This window comes from Ambystoma mexicanum, chromosome 6p (assembly GCF_040938575.1).
Source record: "Ambystoma mexicanum isolate Mex_15411 chromosome 6p, UKY_AmexF1_1, whole genome shotgun sequence".
Lineage (NCBI taxonomy): Eukaryota > Metazoa > Chordata > Amphibia > Caudata > Ambystomatidae > Ambystoma > Ambystoma mexicanum.
In genome coordinates this window covers 913,818,631-913,835,505 of record NC_090935.1, presented here as the reverse complement: position 1 = coordinate 913,835,505, position 16,875 = coordinate 913,818,631, and the positions used below count along the sequence as shown (strand labels likewise).

The window sequence follows — 16,875 nt, the reverse complement described above, 5'->3', positions numbered from 1 at the left end:
AAGACTCTCAAAGTAAAAATAAGAACAGTTTTGCAGGTAATTGTAAGCATACTTTGGGTGAGCAATCCCATTGCCACCGGAATTCAGTTTTGTCCTCCATAATGCAAGGTAATTTATGTTTCCAGATCTGACTAATTGGCACTGAGGTATGAGCAGTGAGGGGCACTTTCATCGACTGCAGAAAGGATATCGCCTGAGACCTCAATTAGAGCACACTCAGTGTGATTTTTAGGTTGTAATTGTAACTGAAAGGTGTTGAATGGGGTAGTACTTTGAGTATAGTTAGTTAAAGCTGTTTAGTAACAATTTGTTAAATGATTTCTTCAATCCAAGGTAGTTGCCAAAATACATGGTAGTAGTTTAAGAGTACACGTGGCCCAAGCAATGTAATCTTTTTAGGAGGGGGATGATGAAGGTTGGTTGCGATCATCTGTAAAGGAGCATTGTTGGAGGGGGAGGTTGATAAAGTCTGTGACAAGGTCCTCCTGCAGGTCAGTGGAGTCAGCTGGGAGGGCAGCAGGACATATGTTTTACAATTCTTTGGCTGGTTGACTTTTTATTTGAGGGAGGATGCCGCCAGGAAGGGCCTTCGGGAAAATGTAACTAGGTCTAAAGGACAGGAGGTGAAGGCGGACAGCGATTATTTGCCACAGGATGCTTGTACTTTGTTGACGATTTTGGTCAATTTGGAACTGAAGACATTTTTTGTTTTTACACAAAACATCTCTTGACAATGTTTAACGGAGGTTGAGTTACTGTTAGGTGTGGTCCCGTTCCTACAGCTTGACAGATTTCACAATTGTATGAAAGTAAAAGATTCGTTTGGCCTTGACAAAGTATGTTCTACTGGCTGATATGTATTCACTGGTGTTTTGGGGGGAGAGGTCTTTACACCATCATGTCTTTAGCTTCCTGGCCAGAGTTTTGTGGCCGCTAATGAATTACTGCTAGCCATGGATTTCAATTCAAGGATGGATAAAAGAAAGTTGATTAAACCTTGTTTAGATACGGAGAACCTTTGAGCATCAAGAGTACTTTTCTTTTCAGTTGAGAAGAGCTTCATTTTCAAACAAACTAAAATGAGTGATTGCTGGTGATCCTTGGTGATGTGTGTTCTGGAGAGAATAGCTGAAGAAAACGGATGGTCCAGATGAGAGGGCAGGAGGTTAAGTGGGAGAGCTCATGGCCTGATTTCAGTGGGAGTTTTGTTGAGTTTTAAGTCTAAAGAGTCACTGAGGTCAGAGAACATTTGGAAACGGTTTTAGTGTCTGCGAGCCTTATAATGAAGACGTAGGGCCTGATTCATGTTGCGTTTCCCATGGGATTGAGCCACTGTAAAACACACCTGTGAATCAGGCCCTTAGTATCTTTCATCCTAAAATGAAAGTCGTGGACTGTAAGACTGTGTTTGGAATAAAGAAGGAGGGAAGCAAGACGGGAAGAGAATTGAGTCTAGAAAAGGATTTGCATTACAAGGAATCTGGTAGACAGTGCTGATGTTCATGACAGGAGTTTGAGCACTGGGTAGGATGTGAAGGTGTTGGAAACTTTGCTCATGAGGACCTGTAATTTCAGAGATTTTAAGGGAGGATCTGCATGGAATACAGATGGGGAACCACAAGGTCGAAAATTAATGTTAATCTTAAGATTAAAGTGAATAATCGTATGAATGTTGCAATCGTGTGCTGGATATCTGATACGACATTGTGGAATGTAGAAAAGAAAAAAAAGACACAGGTGTTCTTGATTCAAGCCAACTCACCAAAAAGAAACAAAGAGATTACTTATCATAAATGACAGCGTGTTTTCATATAAGATATTATACATGTAAAGTTGCGGCTGACCATGCTTAACTGGGATTACAAAATTAGAAATGTTGTTATTCAAATCCCTCTGATGGCCACAAGGTTTCTTGAGAGCACTAAAAAAAAAATTCAAAAACATAGGATCCAGCTCTACCGGATCTCCAGCATATTTTGCAGCATTGGTGAAGCACAAAGCAAGCATCATGTACAATTTAAAAAGTACCCTTCTTTATTGACCACTGACGGCGTGGTATTAAATGACCTTTCGGCCTGAGTCAATCACTGGTACTCTGAGCACCCTTATCCTTCGAGGTGAATAACACATCAGCGCGACTTACTCATTATTCGCCGGATCATTCAGCCACTTGGAGAAGAGGTCCCGTGCTAGATGCAGGCATTCCTGGAGGCCAAACGAGCAAGCCGCTGATATTATGCCTTCCAGTGCTGCTCTTGAATGAAATGTCAAATCAATAAGAAAAGAACATTATATTCCGCAGCGACCACCATTCATTTCATAAGCATCTTACACATTGGCACAGAGAAGCATGTAACATGAGCCCAGCTCCAGGAAATGAGTGTTCAGTCTAGTTTTAATTGCTGAGCCCTGTGCCCATTATGTGTCCCGCAAAGGCGATTTAGGGGATTCTTGTTCACAATTACAATACCTGCCCACTATGACTGATTTACAACACAGACAGATCAATAGTTTAAAAATGAAGAAAGAAATATAGCACGTTTAGGAGCTCATTTTGCTCCTGTGTGTACATTTCCCAGAGGGGGACACTTAGGACCAATTTACGGGCAACTTTCGGCATTTGCACTGCCGAGTGAAAGAGAGAAGTGTAAAAAGACGACAGAAGCCTCTTTACACCTCTCTTTTGCATTTCGGAGTAACCGCTGCCGGCTATGTACGCATGGCACACAGCGTTTACAATAATGTCCTTTGGAAGGTACCTGTTGTTTGCTAGTACAAAAAGCCGAGGTGCGAGGGGTGGGGGGTGTGTCGCGCACATCATGTTTGTGGGGGCATAACGTAAGTAAAATGCATACAAGCCTTGCGTAAACTCTTTTATGGTTTTTCCTTATGTTAACCCCCATTTTTATTCATTTGTATGGGGAAAAAGGAGGGGTAGAACGCAACTTTCCGCCGCCTCTCTTCCTCTCAGTCATATAAATGCTCCAGCATTTGCGAAGGCATAGATTTTGATGTCCATGAAAATGCTGGAGATCCCCATGGGGTCCGCCAGCTTTATGCACCAGTATAAAGTAGGCAGACCCCATAGGAAGCCATGGCATCCCAGCCAGCGCTTACTCACTTTGCGCTGCAGAGTGCAAATGGAAAGGGCAAAAGGTGCCAGCTCTGCCGCGTCAGTTGCAGCACCTGTACTCTTTCCCCGGGTCCATTATGGTCCCATATTAAGGTTTCTAAGCCCACTCCTAAATGGTGCGCACCCAAGCAAGTCCCCTCAAGTCCCGCTTTGCCACGAGACGCTGTGCTGTTCCTGTGCTCCCGGACACTTGGACGCTTTTTCTTGGACTTTCTTGGACTTTGTGCTAAACTAAACTTCATCTCCCACAAGGTGAATACTTTCACATTGACATTTATATTAGCACATTTGTGCTAAACTTCATACTAAACGTTTATTTCTCTACTGTTTAGGGCGTGCTTGTTGCGCACCTTTCGAGGCGGTGCCTATATAACCTTGCATGCGCACGCACCACGCGTGCGCACCCCAGCAAGTCCCCTCAAGTCCCGCTTTGCTGCTTAGCCGCAAAGCTGCAGAGCGAGGCCACGGGACTCTGATTATAGATAAACACAGATTTTAATTTATTATTATTATTTTTCAGTGTATTTTATAAATTTATCTGTCAATTTAGAAGATTCTAATCATAGTCGGCACTCCTCAGAATTCAGACTCAATCAAGAAAATTGATAAACCAAAAAGAGCGTCCTCAAGTAAGTCAATCACACTTACCCCCCGTGTAAAAACTCCGACATCCAGTAAAGATATCAGACTGTTTTGCCCTCCACTAAAGATAGGGGAACAAGTTCCCACACCAACCTCAGCACAGTCTGACTCCACCAAGTTAATTCCAACGAACTGTGAAGAAACTCAAACTCTTGAGAGAGAACCTGTATCTGATAACACCATATTACAAGCTCTCAAGACAACAGAAAAAGATAAAGAATCTCGACCTGAACTGACTCAAATTGAAGAAATCTCTGGCACCGAGGAAAGTGAAGAGGTTTTTTCAGAAATTTCCATCCATGTAAGCACTAGAGGGGCAATTTCATCTCTGCGGTCTGCATCTATGGACTACCACCAACGCTGCTCGATCGACTCGTCTGTTTCTTTGGCGGCCTCCTACATCCTCCCAACTCCTCGACGCCGAGCTTCCTCTAAAGAGCAACTGTCGACCAATACTAACAACGGATTACTCGAAATTACCTTAGTGGCGGTAAACTCAACAATCCAAAATTTACTTAAACTTTTTGAAGCGCTCGAATTAAAAATTAATTTACAATCTGAAAAAATCGACCAGATAACAACTTGGATCGAAACTCATCCTCATCAGATGCCGATGTCTTCATTACAAAAGCCGTCTGATGAAAATATGGCCTATACAGCTACTTCAAACACAACGTTACCAGTGACTACCTTGCTGGCTCAAACAATTCCTGCTTTTGACCACATTATTCGCCCAATTGAAAGCAACATTCCCACAATAGTGGATCCAAATTCATCATGGATAAGCGTAGAGAATCACCTAACAACGGTTAGCCAAAAGACAAATAAAGAGGCGTATGAAGTTTTTAGTAAACGGCCTCAGACTAAAGGAAAAGCAAGACATCTGATGACGAAGCCCTATGAACCTTGCAACAAAACAAACAAAGCCACTAATTCTCATTCACATATACCTACGATTGATTTAACAAAACCATCTGTCAAATCAAGCGAACCGTTAGATACAGCAAATCTGACGAACAAAAATCTACTATCGGCACGATAAAAGGAAAAACCTTTACCTCAACCAGTAAATCACTCACCTTTAAACCAATTAATCACTGTGCTTTAGGATGATGCATCTGATCACCGGGATGAACTAAATCCACAAGGACGACCGGAGAAATCCAAGCATGCAGCAGCATCCGGTTCCTTGCCTTTGACCCAGCAGCAATCAATTGAACCCAAAAATGCAAACAATCAGATTAACCTAATCAAAGCAGCAGTTGAAGCGTACTTTTCAAAAAGCGCAAATGAACCAAAGGCTTCTATTTCTACTACCAAAGAGATAGAACAAAAAACAATAATCATAAACTTGGGTGAATCTGACGAAACCGAAAATCAGCTAAAATTTAATGCGCATGAGACTCTTAAACAAGTGAAACAATTGAGCTCTATGAATCCTCCACAATCGTTATCAGAAGGAAGAAAGCTTACGCAAAATACAGATGACCAGAATGAGACAATTAAAGCAGTCAAAGAACATTACCTTTTGCAACGCATTAACAGGATGAACCTCATCGCCCGACCAAGAGATAATGGACCAATAGTCACACATACAAACATCAGTGCGCCAGCAAATGACTATATATCATGACAAAGGTCACCTATTCCTGCGAAAAACCAACAACAAATCGTCTTGATAAAAGAAACTAATTTTCAACACACAACAGAAGGTCCTTATAATAAACCTCAGCAGACAGACAACAAAAAGAGTAGGTTTGCCAACTACCACACGTTGATATTGAAATGTCGTGAGGCTCCACATCAGAAGTACGATTTATCATTTGTCCTAAATATCTTCAATGATATCCATGAACTTGAAGATCTCACATCGGCAGATATTGATCAAGTTGAATTCATCTGCGATGTGAACCTGTCCATAGTACGATTATGGATGAAATCTGGATTAGTACTGAATACACTGTGGCGTGCAAAGATGGAGTTATTTCGAATGGGATTCCTTCTGGTTCAAGATCCAGAACGTAAGGACCAAGAAACAGCTCCGGAGTTACACTCCAGTAGAAAAACTTGTATTACTGAATGTCGATGCGCGTACTGCGACATGGAGCAAAAAATGCACACAGGAAAACATGACAATACTCAAGCATAACCATTACTTCAACAGATCTTCTCTAAAAACAAAACGACATCCCTCTCACTCTTAAACTGGAACACAAGGGGCAACAGTCATCTGCAGTGGGAACAGAACAGCCACCTAAATGAAGCAGATATAGTAGCCCTTCAGGAGACCTGGATGACTGTCTCTCCTATATGGGATGATCATGATATATCCCTCATTCCAGCGATTGCAGCGCAAAAAGGACGCCCAATGGCAGGCCTTTTAGTGGCCATTAAGTCCAGCGCAGGCCTCAGAATTCAGCCGTGGGCATGACCGAATAATTTTACCCAACTTGTCAGAATCTCAGATGACTTCCAAGACTTAGCACTAATCAATGTATATAGAAACCCGGCTGCCATATCGGATGGACTCTTTTATAGAGATTTGTCTATGTTAGTTGAATTAATCGCAAAAGCCCACGGCATTACATCAATCATCCTGGTTGTAGACTTAAATCTTGATTGCATTAAATCTATCAGTGGGAAGAAAACCCAAGAACTCAATAAATGGAACAGTTTCATGAAAGATGCCGGCATGAGAATGGCCTCTGGGTGACTACCAGGTGACATTCCAGTGCAACCGACTTGGCAGAGAGGAGCCTCGAAGAGCATTATTGATTATATATACCTATCGGCAACTCAATTTAGGATGACAACAAGCTTTAAGATAACAACACAAATGGTGAGTGACCACCATATGCTAATGCTTACCTGGCATAGAAGTATTTCTCTTGATCAACAAGAGCAACAATGGATGGCTCAAACTCTAAGCATTAACAACGCTAAATTGCGCTTTAAGTGGAATCCCAATAAATTGCTATCTCTTAACAAGGTATTGAATGCGCAGCAAAACTCCTCTAATCCTCAGTCCTATGTAGACACATTGGCATTGTATCAAAATCTATATATTCCTACTATGAAGAAACATAAACACGCATTTGATCTTCATATGCAGCAGGCAAAGAAATCATACCGAAGAGAATTGAGAACTACTAATCAACTTCCGCTCAGTGAGAGGTTTCAAGCACGTAAAGTCATCAAATCTCGCTTCAGAAATTGGACTAGATCGCAAAAATGAAAAATGTTTCAACAGGATGGTGAAGCCTTTCTTGAGGCAACATCTAATAAAAATGCCTCTCAAATTTGGCAATTAATGAATGAAAATTCAAATCACAATCAACTCCAGTCTCAATTAAATGGAGTTTCTGAAAGTCAGTGGTTGATGCATTTTCCAGATCTTTATGCCGACAAAAGCTTTGCTTTATATCAATGTAAAATTCGAACCAAATCGCCTTGGCTATTGGAATGTTCGGAGACTATAATTGAGGAATTCATACTCAAATCATCATCCTCCTGGGCCGCAGGAACTGACGGTATTACTAACCATATGCTGAAACAACATCCAAAGCAGTGGGCTATGATACTAAATAACATCTTCCAACATTTACTCACTGCACAAAAAGTCCCGGATTCATGGCGCATCTCTCTTATAGTTCCCATATTTAAAAAGGGCGATCGAGGAATGCCTTCAAATTACCGGCCGATAGCCTTATTGGACTCTCCGGGTAAAATCTTCTCTTGTTTAGTCCTGAGAGATTTCAACAAATGGTCACAAACTAACAATCATCGTGACAGAAATCAGACAGGTTTTGTCACTGGGCTGGGCACAGCAGTCAATTTATTGACACTTAATGCCCTAAAAGAACAAGCTCAAAATACAAAAACTCCATTGCTCTTTGCATTTATTGATTTAAATTCCGCTTTTGATTCGGTTTTGAGAGTCAGGTTGATCGAAAAATTGATCAAAGCAAAATGCCCTTCAAGTCTGATTGCTATTATTTTTATGCTACACTCTTCAACATCTATACAGGTCAGACTCTATATATGGGATTACTGTCTACGGTAATAGGAACATCAAGAGGGCTGAAGCAGGGTTGAATTCTTGTTGCAGCCCTTTTTAATTTCTATATCCATGATGTAAGAGAAATCTTCCTTACCATCGCTTCTGATTCACCAAAAGTGTATTTGATACCAATACAAGCATTATGGTATGCAGATGATCTTGTTCTTATTTCTAAAACTCCGACTGGGTTACAAAAATTGTTATCTGCCCTCTCTATCTACTTCGATGAAAATGATCTTACCATGAATTTAAAAAAATCACAAATAGTAACATTTACTCCTAAAGCCACCAATAGAAATACATTTGAATGGAGGGTTAAAAATACCACCTTAGACATTGTTCCAAACTATAAATACCTAGGTTTACCATTTGAAGGAAACTCTTCTAGCCCATTGCAATTACAGACATTACGAAATAAGCTAACTTCAGCCATATCTCAAACTAAGCTAATCCTTTATAGGTATGGCAAATTCACCATCATTCCGGCCCTACTTTTTTGGTGACAAAAAATCTCTCCTTCGCTATTATATGGGTTGGAGACAAGAGATATCATCAAATCGGACTGCCTGAATAAATTAGAGGCCACATTTTGGAGACAGATCTTAAATGTTCCTCAATCCACTCCTGGGCCATGCTTGAGATATGAATCGGGCCTTACATCCCTAAAAAGCAAAATATCACTGGCAATTATGCGCCTTATTTCGTAAATGCCTTGTAAATACCAATGTTGAAAGGGCGAAAAAGAACATTTTCCTTCAAGATTGGATTAATACGTGTTCACTATGTCTACAATATAAGCATTTTAATAGTCAATGCTATGCTGACAAGAAAATGGGAGCTGCTGAGTCGTATTTGTCTAAAGCTCCATCACCACAAATACGAATGGCAATTGTAAGAATGAGATTCAATCTGTGGCTCACTCGAGATGTCTTGGCCCAACGCAGACAAATTAGTGAGATGGAACATTTTTGCAGATTTTGCAGGAACCCAGAAATAAAAGAAACCTTAGAACACCTGGGTATAGAATGTTCAGCTTTAATTACATTGAGAAATAAATTCTATGAGAAGCATATACCTGTAGTTGTAAATGCGTGTGAACTTAGATGGGCCTTTGTTCTTAATTCTACTAATATGAGTTTAAAAATAGCCTCAGTGAACTTTCTTAATGCTCTATTTTTGAATGAAATTGAAAGTGATACGACAAAATGAACTGTTAAAAAATATTTATGTTACAGAATTTTCTCCGCCAGTAGTCTAGCAATTGTCATATAACATCCGACAAATACAAGTTGATAATAATGTTGATAACTCAATTGTTATTTTCAATACATAGATTATGTTGTTGATAATGTTTCATTTCATTTTATTTGGGTAAATAACCTATTTTATCTTTTAATGGTGTAAATAACTCAACTCCTTTTTTTCTTGTAACATTGTCTGGTTAAATGAATGTTGTGATAAATTGAAAAAGTTGATTTAATTCAGCTAAAATGCAATAAAAAAATAAAACAAAAATGGTGCTCCAAAAAAGTGTGGCTTTTTTACTTGGCTGCCTGGTCACGCCCCCTGCTTTTAAATTTGAATGTGTAAATTGTACCCACTGCAAACAGGGTGACTGGGGTATAAAATTGTCTTGGGCACCAAAGAAAAAGTGGCCCACAGTTGCAAATGGCTATTCATTCCTTTTGTGACACTGTTTGAATAGTAACTGAGGGGGAGTTGTTTTGATAAAGTGTGATGCAAATTGTGCTTTTTAAAGACTCATTATTCAGCAACACTGGTCCAAACTACTAGCAGCAAAGTGAATTAACTCATCAGACTGGCCCAAATTGGCCAGAAAAGTGGCACACTTTGACCAAAAAAGTGGCCCACAGCAGAATTTTGTGTTTTTGATTTGGCCATGGGCTTACTGCCCTATAGACCAGTCCGAGCCTGACTGCAAATATTAATGAAATCATTATAAATGTATAAAAAGCCTCTAAATATTTCCGTGTCATTTCTGAAATCACCAGAATTCTACCTTAAATTAGTAGTGATATAGAAAGTTAAGTCTCTTCTAGAGTTACAAAAACCAAAAAAATAAATGGACGAAATTAAGGGCTAACAGTAACCTGTATAGACTACATGTTGGTGAGGTTAGACTATCTAGGTGCTAAGCAATGTTTTTTTATTATTTCATCGGGCTAAAATACATTATGAACGTGGTTAAGTGAGCCAGGAAATCTGCATGGAGCTCTTCACAAAGATTTTCTCCCAGTAAAACCCAAAAGTACTGCCCAATGAGGTGACCAGGTGCTAAAGAGAAACAGACTGAATCAAATATGCGCACAGATGCCTTGGGGCCAGGTGCGCTTTACAAATAAAACAAATACAAATACAAATTCCAACTAATATTGAAACACTTAAGAGGTCTACATTTGATGAAAGAAGGCAAAAGTAGACAGGTAGTGTGAGTTAAGAAAGGAAGTTGGAGAGCCGCTAACCTAAAGGGAAACTAAGGGGATGAAGCGTCATCAGAACCTGCATTGAGTGCTAGTCAAAGTGTGAAAACAGGCCTATAGGATATCAAATCAGATAAGAGATGTAGTGGGCTCAAGCCCAGGGAGGCAACCCTCGGCTAGTGGGTTATAGTGTCTTAAGTCTGAAATGAACCCTATTGGTTTTGTAGGGGGGTATTCCAGCCAGCCCTTAGTAATATGGGGTAATCCCTGGCATAAGGAGGAGTCACTCTTGGTTGATGTGTATGGGTGAATGTACAGACACATGCTGCACACCAGGGGGTGCTGTGTTAATCCACAAAGTCTGCATATACCTTGTGCCGATTGCAGCCTTTTGTATGTTGTAGCATTACGCTTGAAAGAGAAAATCCTGAAGGAGCATGTTGGGAGTGATAATGGGCAGGTAAACAGAACTGGGAAGCAGAATGGCTATAGATTTAGAGAGAAATGAGTAATTATTCTTTCAAATAGAACACAACGAAAACGAAACTGCCAATGGGATACAAACGGAATAAAAGAGGGGCAATACATGAACTGAAGAGGAAACATTGTAAAGAGGCCAAAGGGCAGAGTTAAAGATAAGTTCAGGAGGAGAAAGAGAAGTGATAGAACATAAATGAAAACAGAAGGGGACAGTAGTAAAAATCTGAAATAATCAAGTAATACTTAGTCTCCTGAAGTCCTGAAAGGACAGACGACTGATTATCATAAAGTTGAAAACCCCATGAGCCTACTTAGCAGTCTGAACACGAGTTGGTATAAACAGAATCCATTTTGTTCAAATTTGTTCAAATTTCAGGTACCACTGGGCAGGCCCCAATCTCCATCTTCAGTGTTCATGACAATTTAAGAATGTAGCAGTCCTTTGAGTGCAAAGGTAAGACACCACAACTTCAACTTGGTCACTGGGACTTTAGCGGCTGCAATAACCCACCACAGTGGGATATGCGTTTGTAGAAAAAGTTAATTTGGAAAGAGTTGCAGATCCATAACTGCATTTAATAACATAACATAATCAACAACTATCCTGAGGGATGTCTTCTTACTCTACATATTGCACGTTTGGGTGTAATATATTGGGAAGCAATTTGATATAGTTCTTTTTTTAGTTAATTGAAGGTACGATTTCTCAAGGGGTAATGCCAACTTATGAATGGGCAGTGTGGCTTCAAATGTGCACCGGAAGTGCTCGCAAGTGTGCAGTGGCTGTTCGGCTGGTGGTACTGCTGCTACGTTGCGAGGAGATTGATTGAGAAACTTGCCCTTTGTTCGCGAGGAGTGCCATCTGTGTGAGGGAGAACGGCTGACTGCGAACCACGTTGCTTCATTTGTTTTGATTACTGGACTGCAAAACCTGCCCACGGCCGCTCTGCCACCTCCACACTCCCATTGGGCCGGACTTGGTACAAAAACTCTGGGCACGTGCACCGTACATGCACCGGAAGTGCTCGCAAGTGTGCAGTGGCTGTTTGGCTGGTGATACTGCTGCTACATTGCGAGGAGATTGATTGTGAAACTTGCTGTCTGTGAGAGGGAGAACGGCTGACTGCAAACCACGTTGCTTCTTTGTTTTGCACATGTGTCCATATCGACAGTCTACTGATCCAATGTCGGAGAGTCTGGGGCGCCCCATTTTTATGCAATATTCCGTTTCATCAGCCCCTCTGCCTTAGATAGGAACAGTCCTTCCCATTTCGTAGCAACGTCTTCATCGGGTATTCCCAGTAGCAGCACTTTCGGATTTAGCGGTATGTTGCAGGCCAGAACCCTAGTTAGTTAATTGCAGCACCCATTCCAGAAGCCCTGGATCCGGGGGCACTCCCACAGGATGTCTGTAAAGGTTCCCTCCTCCCCACCACATCGGAGGCAATTCGGGTTTGGGGCCAGTTTCCAACCATACAGCACAATTCTAGGATATTATATTCGATGCAGGATTTTTAATTGATCCAGGCGCAGTCTAGAGGAGATCTAGCCGAAATCTCCTGAGGATGCATTAGCACCTGAATCCAATCCTCTGGATCTATGCTGCCCACATCCTTCTCCCATTTACTTTTAAGATTAGAGAGTTCAGGAGTGGCAAAGGAGGACATGGCATTATACACAATGGACGTGCATTTAGTGGGAATATATGCTGGGAATATATTACGTTCTATGGGTGTGCTCTGAGGTACAGTGGTGTCTGCCAGGATGGGTGCCATCAAGGCATGAGTCAGTTGTATGTAATATTATTTTTCGGTTGCCGGGATTTGGAATTTCAGTCATAGAACATCAAATGAGGCCATTTTCCCCATCCACCAGGATATCCCCAATTTTTGTGATCCTGGCCTCTTTCCATTTAGGCCACGGTCCAAGTGTTCCCATTTAGACCAGGTTACTATTATGCCACAGGGGTTGCACAGTGGTTATTTTGTTCTTCCATCCTACAAAAGCGTGTGCCTGCCTCCAAACCGCAGAAATGTGTGCTGCGGTTTTCTGTAACGGGTCTATTAAGGGGCTGATAAAGCAGATGTAGTGGGTCTGTGTCATGAATGACAGAAAGCTTGGCCCTTATATGTGGTAGTTCCCGATCCTCGTGGAGCAGTTCGTTGACCACTGCAATCTGAGATGCCCAAAAGTAGGTCTGGAGGCAGGGTACTACGTCCCAAATCGATCTCTGCAGAGTAGCTAAGGTGATGCGAAGTTGTCCCCCTGCCCATATGAGCTCTCTAAGGAGACATTCAAGTCGGTCAAATCCGGGTTCCGGGATCTTGAGCGGGGCGTTTTGTAAGACGTATAGGAATCTTGGTAGGGTCATCATCTTAAACAGAGCGGCTCTGTTAGGGGAAGGAGCTTCCATTGATGAACATCATTAGCGAATCGGTCCATGATTGGCTGAAGATTATGAGTTGTGTTGCATGTTAGGTCCCCAGATACCCAAATCCCCGAGTATCGGAAGCCGTGTTGTTCAATTTTATATGGGCAGTTTTGAGGGATAGCCTGCGCTCTGTCCTTTACCGGAAAAAGGACAGATATTCCCCAATTAATTCTCAGCCCACTGAACTCACCAAAATAAATGAGCATCTATGTCACTATAGGGCAGGTCCCGATTGGGTCTCCCAAATACACCAAGAGATCGTCGGCATACAAAGACGCCCTATCCTCGTGTCGTCCCGGCCATCTAAATCCCGTCCAAGCCTCGCTCTTACGAAGCCACAAAGCAAGCGTCTCAGGGCCCTATTCTCATCTTGGCGCAGTGAAGGTGCTAAACAGCATGATTCACTGCGCCAAATGAGGACGCCCAGGCTCCACTGCTATTCTCAAGTGGGCCTGGGCGTCCTCGGAGAGCACGACAGTGATTTATGAGGATTGCGCCTGTTTGAGGCCATAAAGGACAGTGCAGAGGGTCATAAAAGGGATTCCAGAGGTCTGGCAGCAAGGTCTGGAAGTGTTGCTGTTAACCCTCCCTTCACCCCATCATTCCTTTGCAGAACCTGTCTTTCCACTATGCTCAACTACTGTGACAGACAGAGGGATGTTCCGCTCTGTCCAAGACAGTACTGCTGTACCCCCAAATACTCCTCTTGCCTGCTCCTAGCCCTTTGCCCTTGCTAGCTACACACATGGTTGTGCTGACATCTTTTTCTGTTGCCCTGTGTGTTTGTTGTGCGCCCTTTTACTCCATGTTTGCCACAGGGTCCATCAGCATTGCTTGTTCGCATCATCACAAAGCCTGCGCAGGCTCGAAGTAGCGCAGGGAGGATGCCGTACTGGTAGGCGTAGGATGAAAACCAAGGTGTACTGCCCAATAGGATAGGAGGATAGCTCAGAGGCAACATGCTCGGCTTGGAAGCAAGATGACACGGAGCAACATGGGTTGGATCCCCGGGTCTGCGCTTAGAAACCTCTGGGTATTAAGCGCTTTATTAATAACCTATCATATCATATATCCCCATAGGGCTGTGCTACCTGTGCCTCTTATTTGCAGTAACCTATTTTGGCCACACATGTTCCCCAAAGCAGAACTTTCGGCCCATGCTGCCATTTTCGCTTTAATATTGGGACACCATCACAAGTGTTTAAAGTCCTCCGTCCACCCATGCAAACCGACGTTTAGGAATCCCATTGCATTGAGCAGGTGCAGAAATGTCTCTATTAGGATAAGTTGCAATATTGAAATGTATCCTGATGGAGACATATGCAAATCCTTCACTTAGGTTTGCATGGGTGGACAGCAGTGCAGATTCCCTGCCATCCTGAAGCTGCTCACCTGCACTGGCTCCGACTTTTTTGTGGCACTCCCCCTGTTTAACGGCACCAAAAGGGTACCGTATTTGTGCGCTTGTTTAGCGCACATATTAAACTGGCGGAGTGCCACAAAAATAGGCTTCCAAAAAGCCCTTTCCGAATGTGGCGGTTGCTAGGGTGGTTTCCAACCCATCCCAGCAACTGCCACATATATTCCGAAAGTGGCGCATTCCTTCCGACTTCGGAGGAAATCGCCAACTTCAGAATAGGTCTTAAGTACCGAAAAGGTTGTTAAGACTTTTAACGTCCTTTTCGGTACTCAACACCTACATGAGAATAGGGCCCTCAATCGCAAGAGCAAAGTCGAAGGGAGAGAGGGGGCATCCCTGCCGTGTTCCTTTACTGAGGGGTAAGGGCTTAGCGGGCCACCCATTCACTTTCACTTCTGCCTGAGGATTTGTGTAGAGTAATTGCACCCAACCTAAAAAAGTGTCTCCAAATCCCAATTGTCGCATAGTTTCCCAAAGGCTGTCCCACCGGACCAAATCAAATGCCTGCTCAAAGTCGATTGCTAATACTGCAAGAGGCGTGCCTATGATGGAAGCCCGCTCCAGTAACAGGTGGAGGTGTCGTATGTTCATTTGTGTTGATTTGTGTGGCATAAAACAACATTGGTCCGGGTGGACCAGGGAGGGAATGTCCGATTGCAGCTGATTAGATAGGAGTTTGGCGAGGACCTTGGCTTTGCTGTTAATCAACGATAGGGGCCTGTAGGAGGTGCATTGTTCAGGGGGTTTGCACGGTTTGGGAATCAAAACCATTGTGGCCTTACATAAATCCAGCGGAAAGGTGCCTTGCTCTCAGGCCCAGAGGAACATTTTGTGGAGGGAGATGCCATTTTTTTCCCACCCAGTTTTTTCCAGGTTTCGACCGGAAACCCGTTAGGGCCTAGTGTTTTCTCAGACTGTAATTGTGCTATGGCCTCAGAGTCCAGATGTGTTTTCTGCTGTTCTGATAAACATGGTAATGTGATATGGTCTAGGAGGGAAGGGTTCAATGGGGATGTCGGGGCACGATACAGAGTAGTATAAAAGTTGGCAAAAGCCTCTGCTATTTCACAATCTGACTGGCACTTCTCGTTCTGAGGGGTTATGATCTCCCTGACATGGTGCTGACCCTGATCCCTTCTCTCAAGCCAGGCCAGCATTTTACCCGCTTTGTCCCCATATTCATAGATCCTTGCCCTGGATTCCCAGTGGGCGTTATCTAACCCAATGTTCCGGAGTCGCTCTCTAGCGCTCTTAAGGGACCTATGGATCTCAGGGCTCAGATCAAGAATATATCTGGCTTCCCATTCGTCCATTTCCACTTCAGCCTCTGATATTTTCTGGAGCCATTCTCTCTTTTTGTTCGCTGTCCAGGAGATTATCTCTCCCCTCAGCACCACTTTGTAGGCCTCCCATATCGTCACATGGCTATCGATTGCAATAATATTTATTTCAAAGTATTCATTGGTTGCCTCAGTGAGGCAATCGATAAAGTCAGGGAAGCCCAGGTGATAGCTATTTAACCTCCATGTCCTAGGGGGAGTTATACCCTGCATGTGCAACACCAGCATTAGTGGTGAGTGATCCGAGATACCTCGGGGAAGCAGCTCCGTGACCATCACCCTGTGTATGTCGGTGCCTGGGAGAAAGAGATAGTCCAATCTGGATAGGGAGCCGTGGGCTCTCGAGTGAAACGAGTAACCTTTAGTTCCAGGGTGAAGGTCTCTCCATGCATCTCGGAGGCCCAGGGCTGACACAAGCTAATTTTGTAGGGATATTCGGGTTGCGTTGTCTGATGTGAGTGCAATCCATAGTGTTACACATGACATCGTTGAAATCGCCCCCCAGAATTCACATGTCAGGTTGGTGCTTTGCCATAAAGGTAGTCAGCTCCTCTAGCAGTTCCTCTCCCAGCCCCGGCGGAGAGTACACTGAAGCAACGGCTAGTGTTTCCAGTGGTCGAAGTGAGCTAGAGTGGTTGGGAGCGGTGCTCCTCTACTTTTTTAAGTTAGGTTTTACTGTTTCTATGCTTTTATTTAAAAAAGAAACCGTTCGGAATGGTTTTGTTTTAAAATAAAAGTGTAGGAAATAGTTGAAGCTTGCACTTTCAGTGCACTACACTGAGCGTTCCCTTAAACAACAGGTGCATGTGTTTGGGGGTTTGTATTGTGTGTGGGAGGTGGCTTGGTGATGGGGTTTGTGGGGATTGGGTGCAGGCCAGCAGGGAACATAGTTCCTCTACTTCTTTCATACGCTTCGACCACTGAGTGT

At 42.9% G+C, this 16,875-nt stretch overlaps 1 protein-coding gene across 1 annotated transcript in view; it reads right to left on the bottom strand.

Annotated features, from left to right (window-relative positions):
* Positions 1 to 16,875, bottom strand: part of LVRN (laeverin) — a 933,533-nt gene that overhangs the window by 114,196 nt on the left and 802,462 nt on the right. The window contains exon 16 of the mRNA XM_069625536.1: positions 2,144 to 2,254. Coding sequence (XP_069481637.1) covers positions 2,144 to 2,254 — 111 coding nt within the window. The remainder of the gene's footprint in view (positions 1 to 2,143; positions 2,255 to 16,875) is intronic.